The sequence below is a fragment of the Bombus flavifrons genome, chromosome 6 (assembly GCF_040668555.2).
Source record: "Bombus flavifrons isolate JBK064 chromosome 6, iyBomFlav1_principal, whole genome shotgun sequence".
In the NCBI taxonomy this organism is placed as follows: domain Eukaryota; kingdom Metazoa; phylum Arthropoda; class Insecta; order Hymenoptera; family Apidae; genus Bombus; species Bombus flavifrons.
The window spans coordinates 7,520,857-7,533,052 of NC_138447.1; the positions used below are offsets into that span (position 1 = coordinate 7,520,857).

The 12,196-nt window shown below is 28.6% G+C and overlaps 3 protein-coding genes across 4 annotated transcripts; 2 read left to right on the forward strand and 1 right to left on the reverse strand.

The window, feature by feature from the left end:
- Positions 1-191: 191 nt before the first annotated feature.
- Positions 192-8,002, forward strand: woc (zinc finger protein without children). Of its 2 annotated transcripts, none has more exons than XM_069115931.1 (12): positions 192-351; positions 1,056-3,270; positions 3,355-3,708; positions 3,791-4,626; positions 4,694-4,917; positions 5,000-5,235; positions 5,319-5,505; positions 5,575-5,700; positions 5,771-5,892; positions 5,970-6,117; positions 7,461-7,560; positions 7,651-8,002. In XM_069115931.1, exons 2-12 carry the CDS (start codon positions 1,078-1,080, stop codon positions 7,823-7,825), a joined length of 4,701 nt encoding a protein of 1,566 aa, XP_068972032.1. In that variant the 5' UTR covers positions 192-351; positions 1,056-1,077; the 3' UTR covers positions 7,826-8,002. The 2 variants fall into 2 exon arrangements, with proteins under 2 accessions (XP_068972032.1, XP_068972033.1); XM_069115932.1 differs by having other exon boundaries at positions 7,464-7,560.
- Positions 8,003-8,070: 68 nt separating this feature from the next.
- mRpL19 (mitochondrial ribosomal protein L19) lies at positions 8,071-9,475 on the reverse strand. The gene is made up of 4 exons (XM_069115941.1): positions 9,343-9,475; positions 8,755-9,196; positions 8,418-8,693; positions 8,071-8,340 (listed from the first exon to the last, which is right to left on the reverse strand). Exons 1-4 carry the CDS (start codon positions 9,407-9,409, stop codon positions 8,211-8,213), a joined length of 915 nt encoding a protein of 304 aa, XP_068972042.1. The 5' UTR covers positions 9,410-9,475; the 3' UTR covers positions 8,071-8,210.
- Positions 9,476-9,600: 125 nt separating this feature from the next.
- Positions 9,601-11,542, forward strand: LOC138181232 (E3 ubiquitin-protein ligase E3D). The gene is made up of 3 exons (XM_069115940.1): positions 9,601-9,744; positions 10,015-10,112; positions 10,191-11,542. Exon 3 carries the CDS (start codon positions 10,341-10,343, stop codon positions 11,448-11,450), a length of 1,110 nt encoding a protein of 369 aa, XP_068972041.1. The 5' UTR covers positions 9,601-9,744; positions 10,015-10,112; positions 10,191-10,340; the 3' UTR covers positions 11,451-11,542.
- Positions 11,543-12,196: the final 654 nt, after the last annotated feature.

Sequence of the window (12,196 nt, forward strand, 5' to 3'; positions counted from 1 at the left end):
TGTGTATACATAGAAAATTTTTTAACGAATATTAATTTGTAATCCATTTGGAAAATATACATATACCAATCGCACTTTAATCATACTAGTTGTAACAATATTTGATTCTAAGTTTATTTTAAAATATTTTCTTACGATATTCGAAAGAAATGAGAATCAAAACAATATAATAACGCAATTCTGAGAACGAAGCTTTATTTAGTTTGATCGAAATAAAATTACAATCATATGTTGGTAGTGTATACTATATACGGATTACCGCCACGGTTGTTGTGGTTCGACAATGAATACGGATTTATATTTTTAACTAAAAATTGAGACGATAGTGCTATTTAACATTGAGATAAAAAGGTGAAACTTATTTTTTAATACTTAAAAATCTGAAAGTGCTACATGTTTTTAAATAGAATGTCACGATTTCAATCAATATAAGATTTTGAATTGTACACAATATTTTAGTTTGAAGTATCAAATTGGAATTGTTGTTTGCTCCTTTATTCGGAAAATGTTATAATTAATTGTTATGAAACATAAATATGATTTTTCTTATCTATTTTTATTTATGTTTTGCTTCTACTGACAGACTTGATATAGTCTCAAATGTAAAATACAACATGGCGAAGTAAAGCTACTTTTTAGAATAACCTCAATTTTTCATAACCACAATTGTTTATTATGTTTGTAGAAAGAAATGCAATATCAATTATTTTTTAAAACTGTTTCATTATCTCTTCTTGTTATGTAGTACTTCTTTTTTCGGTGTAATTACTTTATTGTATCTATTAATTTACGTTTGTAATATTCCCTCTATTTATATTTGTTTATATAATTTGAAACGAACTTATTTATGTATTTATGTTAAATGAATAAGACATTTAATACATAATACTTTCTCATTTATAGTTATTTTTCTTTCCCTTTCTCTATAAACTTTTTTTTTTATTATTTTAGAACTAGTTTTTGAGGATCTAAATATATTTCCATTTTTCTTTCTATGACATCATTTTATACATAATTTGTAATAATGTAAGTAATAAAATTATTACTTTGTATAGCTAATCATATAAATAAATACACATGGATTCTAATATTGATATGGAATTATCAATTAATCAAACTCAAAAGGATTCTGATACAGAAAATGAAACAAAAACTAAAGATATGAATGAATCTAATAGAAGGACAGATATTACTACAAATGAAGAACAGAGATCAGTAATCTCAAAAGAAGATGAAGATATTGTTGATGAAAATGAAGGTAATAATAAGATTAAAAAAAAAAAAATAAATATGGTAGATGAAATAGAAAAAAATTTATCTGATGAAAATTCAAAAAGTATTCAATTATCAACCACTATATCATGTCAAGAGAATTTATCAACTACTAAGTCATGTCAACAAAATGTTTCTGGAGAAGGTAACTTAGTAGTAAAGGAATTATCTTTACAAGAAAGTAATACAAGTACTGTGGTTACAGACTGTAATGATACACATTCATTAACTTTACATGAAAGTACTACAAAAAATGTTTCACAGGAAAAAGGTTCAATAGAATTAATGATATCCAATACTATTGACAAAGATGACATAGATAAATTATCAGATAACGTCAATGTAGTAGAATGTACAAAATCTAAAAAATGTTTAGGAAATATATCAGAAGTGGAAAATGTCAATATAGATGGTTCATGTGACTTGCACTTAGCAGAAAAAGAAATTGTTGAAAATGTTTTAGAAGATTCTCAAATAAACAAACAATTTTCAGTTAGTGAAAAAAATAATTCAGATAATAAAAAGACTGACCCAATGGAGACATCAGAAAGTAATGATAGAAATGTGACAGAAAAAAACATTATAGAACCAGAAAATACTGAATTTGTGCAGTTTTCTCAAGAGAAACATGGAGATGCACAAATTGAAAGTCAATCTATGGATGCTGAAGATCCTTTTGGTGGAGATAGTCTTACAACAGAAAATATTGAATCTATGGAGACTGACGACCTTACTGAAACTAATATAGGATTTCCTAAATTGTGCAGTCAAACTGATAATTTACCAGCTATTGTAAATAATGAGGAAAGCAGTTTTAATAATAATAAAAATAAAAAGGATGACAATAATGGAGCAAGTAAAGATAGTTCCATCGATATTTTACATTCTCCAAATGTTACATTGGATTTACAAGATACTAGTAAAAATGGTAATGAAAATTCAGTTCAATCAGGATGCAATGAAGATCTACATATAAATTCCACTGAAAAGTGTGATAATCAAACAAAGAAATCTGTCGATGAAATAACACCAATGGATACTGAAGAAGAACAATCTAATGTTTTACCAGGACAAGATGATGAGTTATGTATTATCCCAGATAGTATGAAAGTTATAATTCCTGAGCAAACAGAAAAATCAAACTCTAGTAATAAAGAATCAATACATAAAGATAACCATAAACAAAATGAAATTAAGCAAACATGTGAAAACTCCGGACCAAATAATGATGAAAACAAAGACTTACATCAAGGCCTGAAGGAACAAAATACCACAAATGAATCCATTGTAACACATGCAAAAAATATCAGGACAGAAACAGATTCAACTAATAAAATCACAGATATTACTACAGATGTTATTAATATTGATGAAGAGTCAAAAAATTCCGAAATTGAAGAAATCACAACTAAAGAAATTTGTAAACAATGTAACGAAGAAAAATCGTGTAAAATTAAAGTAAAAATTGGTTTTGATACTTACAATGTATGTTCGAAAACCTGTAAAGCATTATTCAAAGTTGCTAATAATAAAGCGATGGATATACCAAGTGATGGAGTTAATTCTAAGAGAGAGAAACGTTGTGCAAACTGTTTGCTAATTGTTGAACCTAATGATGAACGTAATCTTTCTTGGGAAACAATGGAGTTCTGTAATGAGGAGTGTCTAGGCAAATTTCAAACAAAATATGGAAGTTATTGCAGAAATTGCAATGGTTCAGTACAAGCAGTAAGTTTAGGAAAATATTGTGTACGATTTGGTTATGATGTTAGACAATTTTGTTGTTCCACATGTTTGGAAGAATTCAAAAAGGGCCTAAAAGTATGCAGTTATTGTCAAAAAGATATAAGCTCTAGTGCAGAAGGTTTTCTTGCACCAGTTGGTGATAAAGGACAATTTAAGGATTTTTGTACTCAAGATTGTATGGAAAAATATTCAAAAATGAGCTCTGTTGAACCTCCAAACATAGAAAAAAAATGCTGCAGCGTTTGCCAAGAAGTAGGTAGTCATTTTTTTGTATTTGTATTTTCAATACGAATTCGATAGAAACTTTCTAAATTAAAGCTTTATTCTTTACAACAGGAAAAAATTGTTCATTGTGAGGTTCAAATAGACAGATCTGATCCAGTAGCTATATGTAGTGAACCATGTTTTGCAGCATTCAAATTTGTGAAAAAGGTTGATCCTGACCAGTGTTCTACCTGCAAAAAATTTTTTGAGTTACCTAACAAAAAAAGTTCTGTTGTGTTTTATGAGAATGAAGCTCATACGTTTTGTTCTAAAACTTGTTTAAATGTATTTATTATTACCAATAGGAAAATTGTTCCTTGTAATTGGTGCAAAGTAAAAAAATATAATTTTGACATGATTAAAAAGGAACTAAAAACATGTCAAGTTATGATGATGTGCAGTTTAAATTGCTTAACATTATATCAGGTATAAAATGGTCACATATCTTTTTTTACTTCAAATAGTACTACATGTAAGACTGATGTTACTTAATTTTAATTGTATATAGGTTTCTATCAACGCAGTTTCAGCAAAACGAATAAACTGTGACTTTTGTAAAGAATTTTCGCAAGCACAATATCATTTAACAATGTCAGATGCAACAATACGAAATTTTTGTTCTTATCATTGTGTAATGAATTTTCAAGCTCAGTATACTAAATCTCCGATTACGATACCAACTGGCGATGATCCTGTACCTACTGGCATGCCCAAAAGAACGTTACCTCAGAGAAACACAAATTCCAATAATCAAAAAGTTAATGATATACAAAACAAAAAGAATATGCCTGTAATTTCTTCCGTGACAAGTTTAGCCACAATTGGAAATGGTCAATCCAGTCCAACAACTCAACAAAACAGTGTAAATAACATGTTAGTACCTTCAGTTGCTATCAGCCAAAATCAAACGCAGCAAGTAATTTATAAACAACATATTATAACAAGACCACCAAGTCCAATCCAAATTCACAATAAAACAACTCAGTGTAAACCTGTGATGCACACAAAAGGAGTTTCAGTACGTCCACATCCTTGCACAAAAGCTTCACAAACAGATGGGATTCACCAAGCAGTTGTACCGATACCAGTTCCAATTTATGTTCCATTTCCAATGCATATGTATACTATGCCTTTTCCAGTTCCATTACCTTTTCCATTACCAATTCCTGTTCCTATCTTTATACCTACAACAAGAAATAGTGCTAAGGGAATATTTAAAGAAATTAAAAGAATACAGGAAAAAATACCAGCAGATCCTTTTGAAGCTGAACTTCTCATGATGGCAGAAATGGTTGCAACAGAGAAAAAAGCTAATGAGACTGATTCGGATTCTACAGATGATAGGTAACTTTACTATCAGTGGTTGTTATTAAAGTATTTTTTCTGTTTTTCTCCTCTACTGTTTTTACAGAGATGAAGATACTGGCGACCGTGATCATTCACATAGTGGAGTTTTCAGTCCAGAAGGTGTTGATTCTAGTAATACGTTTGGTGATGACATGTTACAAATGGCTTTGAAAATGGCAACTGGAGAATTGGATGAGCCAGCTGTTGACTTAGAAGCTGCTTTAACTCCAAATACTATTACTGCTACACAAGCACCGGCACAATCTGACACAACTATAGAAAATGATGGTAATGGGAGTGTGCAATATATATGTATATAGTAAGTAGATGAAAAAGATAATTAATAATGAAACGATTATTTAATATTCAGTTCAATCGGAACGGCTTATTGTTCCCTCTCGGGGAAGGAAACGAATGGTTCCATATAAACCACGATCTACGCCAAATAAACGAGGAAGGCGCGTATCTGGCACAAATGATATGCCTTTGATGCCACCCCCGGAACCTCAACCTCCACCTCAACCGAGAATAATAGAACCCATAGAAAAACCAGATGCTAATATGGCTCTCAAATATACTTTTGGAGTAAATGCTTGGAGACAATGGGTAATTTAGATATATCGTATTTTCGATCTCAATTTCGATTGAAAATATGGATATTAAAAATTAAAAATTTGTTTAAAATATAGGTAGTTACAAAAAATGCTGAATTAGAAAAACAAAGTACACCAATTAGAAAAATGAAATTATTTAAAACAGATCTATTGCAACTCACAGCTGACGAATTAAATTATTCATTATGCCTTTTTGTGAAAGAAGTTAAAAAACCAAATGGAGCAGAATATGCTCCTGATACAATATATTATCTCTGTTTAGGTAACTAAGTTCATCACATATATTAATTGAAAGAAGTTTATAATTATTTATAATTATTTTATATTACAGGAATTCAACAGTATTTATTTGAAAATAATAGAATAGACAATATTTTTACAGATTCATATTATGAAAGATTTACTGATTGTTTAAATGAAGTTGCAAAGAAATTTTCTGTTCTTTATAATGATGCACGTAAGTTAACTTTTGCTTTTAATATCTATGTAGAAAATTATATTGTAAATAAAATATCAATTTTTCGTAGAATATATTGTAACAAGAGTTGAAGAAGAACATTTATGGGAATGTAAGCAATTAGGTGCTCATTCTCCTCATGTCCTTTTAAATACTCTAATGTTCTTTAACACTAAACATTTTAATCTTGTAGTACGTATAAATTATTTTGATTTATTATATAAATACTGACATTTGTTTTAAAATACTTAAAATTTAATATCATTTAGACAGTAGAAGAACATATGCAATTATCATTTTCTCACATCATGAAACATTGGAAACGTAATCCAGCTGCACAACTTACTACAGGAGCAGGAAAAGTTCCAGGTTCCAGAAACGTTCTTCTTCGTTTCTATCCACCACAATCAGCATTGGGTGAGTATCAAACAATTTATATATTGAGTCTCTCGGAAAGTTTGTTCCGATTTTTAAGGAAGATTCAAACACAGCACATTTAAATTTCAACATACATTTATTGAATTATATAGGTGCCATTTTGTTCCACAACCTTTCTCCATCTTTCATGCAACTTGAATATTCTATCCTCCCAGAACCTTTCAAATTTTTCGGTGAAAAAATTTTTAATATGATTTTTTATGTTGACCAAAGAGGTAAAGTTTTTGCCATTAAGGGAATTTTATAATGACCTAAATAGGTGAAAATCTGAGGGTGCAATGTCTGGTGAATATGGTGGGTGGGGTAGCACATCCCAACCAAGCTCCAACAGCTTTTGTCGAGTAGTTAGAGATACATGAGGCCGCGTATTGTCCCGATGAAACACAACGCCCTTCTGATTTGCTAGTTCTGAACGTTTTTCTTCAATTGCTGTCTTTAACTCGTCTAATTGCGAGTAACACTTTCTCGAATTTATCGTTTGGTTGCTTGGTAGAAGTTCATAATACAAGATTCCCTTCATCAGACACAGAGCATGACCTTTTCGAATGAAGACTGGCTTTTGGGGTGGCTAAAGGTGATTCATTCCGCTTTCCCCGAGATCTTTTCCGCTCAACATTGTTATAAATAATCCATTTTTCATTCCCGTCACTACTTGCTTCAAAAATGATGTCTCCTCATTGTGTTTATAGAGCGAGTCGCAAATGGAAATGCGATCCATTAGATTTCTTTCCATTAAATCGTGAGAAATCCATACATCAAAACGGTTTATATAGCCAAGCTTCACAAAATGCTCGTGGATGGTGGACCTTGATATTTTTAGCATTTTTGCTAATTCACGTATCGTATAGCATGGATTATTCTCGATTAGTGTTTTGACCTGATCTTTATCAGTGGTGGGGGGCCTACCTGGGCGTTCTTGATCTTCAAGGTTGAAATCACAAACTTTAAACCTAGCAAAACATTTCCACACAGTTCTGTCAGCTATAGCACCGTCACCATAAACAGCGCATATCTTGTTTGCTGTTTGTGTGGCATTTTTGCCTTTCCGGTAGAAGAAAAGCATCAAATGCCTACAATGCACTTTGTTTCCTTCCATATTTAAGAGCGCTAAAACTAACAAAAATTAATGTATCCTAATCAAACTTTTTTCTAAAGATGTTTGAAACATCACCTTTTAGAATATGTACACATGTCATTAATTTTCAATCATTCTAATATATTCAGACATGTCCTAATACCACCTATCGAATATCAGCACGAACTTTCCGGGCGTCCCAATAGTCAAAAAGTAATAACACTTTAAGGTCTTAATCTTTTTTCAGAAGGTAATTCACGTAAAAAGAAAGTATATGAGCAACAGGAAAATGAAGAAAATCCATTAAGATGTCCAGTCAAATTATATGAGTTTTACTTGTCTAAATGGTACGTCTATTTATTTATTTTCTTATTTCATAAATAAACATTATAAATAAAAAATATAATAGTTATATTAATTCTGTACTGTTATTTTAGTCCAGAAAGTGTTAAGACTCGGAACGATGTATTCTATTTATTGCCAGAAAGAAGTTGTGTACCGGACAGTCCAGTATGGTATTCGACATCTCCATTGGCTAAGGAACATCTCATAAAAATGTTATATCGCATTAAAATGGTTAAAGAAATCAATGTGGCATTATTAACTAGCTAATTTCACGTTTTCATATTTATCTTTAATATCATGAATACCATGATATGCAAAAAAGTAATTGTTCCCTTATACGTCAGATAAGAATGTTCAAAGAATGTGTAGTCATTGAAATTTTTATAATTTCTATTGTATATTTTTCACTTCCTAATAAAACAGAAGAATGTATTATTAACGAAATTTTTTAGAACTTTCAATATGAAACATATCCAAATGAAGTTGTTATTTCAACAAAAATGGGCAATATGTATGTTTATAAATTATATATGATCTATATTTTTACAAATAATTAGGACCTATGTAAGAAAAATATGTACATTACACCTCTTTTTAATATACAGATAACACATAATTGGAACACAAATTTTATTAATAATTTTAAAAAATATTATGAAGTTGGTTTACTTCTTTGTAACATATGTTTGCGTTTTAATATAACCTTCTGTATTTCTAAGTGACGAAGTTCTGTATGTACATCTGAAAATATTTCATATTGTTCCTCTTCTGAAATGGTCTCCCTATTGAAACAAAATATATTTGAATACATTTTCTTTAAAATAGTAAACATTATTTTAGTGATAATATTCGACTTTACCTGTAGGTTTTCATCAAATCATATTTCTCCCATGGTTTAGCGAGAGCTTCTGCCTTTTTTCGACGTCTTTCATTAACAACAATATCTTTAATTCCTTTTAAATTTTTACGTTCCCATTTCTCTGACCAAGGTAATGGCTTAAGAGGGACTTTAATATCATTTAATGGGACAGATTGTAAAACTGTTGTTTCTATTTCCATATCAAAAGGAAATGTACTATATTCTAATGGTGCATCTCTGAGGTAAAGTAATTCATCGTCTAATCTTCTTTCTAACCTGCAAATAAAAGGAAGTTTTTATTCCAAGTTCTAATTACATTTCATTAATTAGTATTTACCTCAAACAATCAATTTTCTGAATAGCAGGATCATATAAATCATAACGTACTTCCACACCTTCCCCGTTAACAACATTTCTTAAAAGAAATGAACTTCTTAGACCACAGCCCTCTCTTAATATACATATACCAACAAATCTATTTAGTTTCTCGACTGCATGTGGTTCTGAATAAGTTACTGCTAATATTGAACCAACATAAAATTCAGGAATACTTATTACTGATCTTCTACTCAACATATCCATACGTTCTAATTTTTCTCTTATATTCTGACGATATAATGGATTAGGATCTGGTAAAAATTCAGGATATATAAATCTATAATTTGCAAATGATTCAGATTTGGTTGATTCATTATTAGGTTGAGTTTGGGAATCATTATTATTATCAACTCTATCATCTTTTGGTTGTGCCAAGGTTGAGAGAGCTTTAGATTCTTTACCTAAAAATGATAATATATAATAATACTTATATGTACTAACTGAAATATAAATTATTTAGAAATATTTCAAATGTGTGTTATTTGTTAATTATTAGTACAGTACATTTTTCATGATATGTAAAGCAAAATACGATAACAGAAAATACCTAATAATTTTATAACAGTTAATTTTTTCCATGTTTTTTGACACAATAATCTTGAGGAAATACTCATGCTTGTTGATACTAATCTCAATTCGTTGTCACTTTTAATTTACACCGTTCACACGAGCTGTGTGAGGTTATGTTTTGGTTAATATTTTTTCCAATAGGTAACACTACGGTCGTAAAATAAACTAAGATGGAGGATTACTTTCTGAATTTTTGTGATTGTGTCTTCCAAATTAGACTCTCAGCTTTCTTTTTATATTATTTTTAATCTACGAGAGAGATACGTGTATAAGGACTTATAGATTCTATTCAACAAATCGAAGCATTAACTGGAATAATATGTATTTTCTTACATGAGATAAGATCCAATTTACAATAAGCGATATTTGGAAAGACAAGGTACGTATACAGTGATTACCAAGAAACACGTGGTATACTAGACAAAAAAGTTACAATTACATTATGAATTGTAATTGTTTATTTATTCGCGTGGAATATTTAAAAATATTAAGATTTAAAATAATTAAACTCAGACTAAAACCATAGTAGACATAAAATTTTTTTGGTAAATTCTATTTATTTTGTAATAAATTTTAATACTTTTATTTATTATAATATTCCATTTAATTTTATGATATTTCACTAATTTATAAAAATGTATTCCTTTAGGTGTATTAATAAGCTACAGAATTAAATTTAGTATATATTAAGACATTGGGTTCAAAAGATTTATTTGCCTTGTGTATCAAAAAGGAACTATTTTGAAGGTAAACCTATTAGAATTTTGTTACATGCCTTAGATAAATTGTACAATAGAACAAATCAAGTTTAAAATCTATTTTTAGGTTTAACAAAATATAATTAAAATATAAAAAAAGAGAATTCATATACATGGAGTCATATATATTGGATTGAATTTGAACTAGTGCGAAGGAGAAATTATTCACATTTTTATCTAATTGAAAAACTACAATTTAATTTTTTAAATTTTCAATATGATAAAATCTATAACATTAGAACTACGACCTAGGCTTCAAATATGCAATGTTTCTATTCATTTAAAGAAAAAAGTAAATTCAACAGGAGTTACAATAAAGCTTTCAAAAGAAAGTATAAAAATAACTATAGAAAATAATACAAAAACATTTTTAACAAAATTTGTAAAGTTAATACCAGATTCATTATCAACATTAGATATTACGAACAATTGGATTTGTTTCCGTGTACAAACAATATCTGATCCTGTATTTGGATCTTTTAAAACGCAAATAATTACCAATCCAACATTCAATGTTAATTCTTTGAATGATTCTTTTAAAACTATTGAGTTATTTAATACTGGTAAATGTCATATAATGTGTGCTTCTTGCAAAAACATTCTTTCTAAAGACATGTATATTAAAAGGATTTTACCTGTACCAGATATGAATTATGATTCAAGCGAATGGTTTTGTTGTAAACATAATCATAGTAATACTATGCATAATTTGATTCCATCAGAGTCTGATATTTTCTATGGACCACTTTTCTTCATCATTCACGCAAATTTATTTAATCACAACTTAAAAATAGATGAAAATATTGCGATTTGTAACAGATGTTTACAATATTTAGGAAAAATTCTTACAGATAATTCACTTAAATTATGGAATTGTGCTGTGGATTACAATTTATTAAGTAACTCACAAAGTAAGACTGCAACAGATCCCTTTAATGATTTTTTACTTGCTATTAAAACTTCAATGTCTGGTATGTTTGGTGAAGAAATAATTTTGCAATGCTTTATAGGAAAAGAAATTCACTCTCTCATTTTAAAACCAATGGATTGGCACTTAAATTTAATGATTGAGCCTAAGGAAATGTCAGACGATAATATTGTAACTTTGCAAAGAATATCAGTTGTCAAAGTATTATATAAATATGAAACAAGCAAAAATATTATTGATTCTGTAAATAAATCGTATTGTGAAGTTAGTTTTTCAATAATAAGAGCAGGTTTGGAACATTTATTAACATCAACAAAACGATTTCCACAGCTTCATAGAACTGCAAGTGATTGTTATATTGGACATATATGCCTAGAAAATTTTACAGACAATACTTAATAAGAAAAAATATCTTTTGTGTTTTTTAAATATAACAAATTTTGAATATTTTATAAATTATTTTTTATAAATAAATGATGTTTCTTAATAAATGATTTCTAATTTACTTTTAAACCTTTTAATGAAATTAAAAATTTCATAATTTTGATTTATATTAAGAGTGTGCGTTATTTTGATGCATGAATAAAGTTTTATTTTATCAAAAATTTACATATATTTATTCATATATTACATGTTATATTGAATAGGAATATTTTACAATGCGCTATCTATGGTTAATAAAATTTGGATGATTATAAATCACGATTTTACTTAATATAAATATCTAAGCACTGTAACATAACTAAATGAAATCAATCTCGTGGAGATACTCTAATACTCTGTGGTTAATTTAAAAACAATTAAAACATGTGGAAAATCTTATACATAACAAGCTATGAGGGAGATTTATATATATTTACATTATGTATGATTAATGCTCTGTGTGTGTATGTGTGTGTGTTCCATGGAAATTAAGAACAAACAGTTATGTACATAAATATAATGTACATCATACATATGCATATTATTTTTACAATCACGAGTACAGTTGTCCGTTTTTTAAATTTATTAATTAAATCATGTTGGATACTATCTGGAAGTAATTATTTAAAAATATCCAAAGTTCGATAACATACATAATTATTATAGAATGAAAAAAATTCGTGTAATTAAATTTCATTAATGTTTCATTAATGCTATATTAT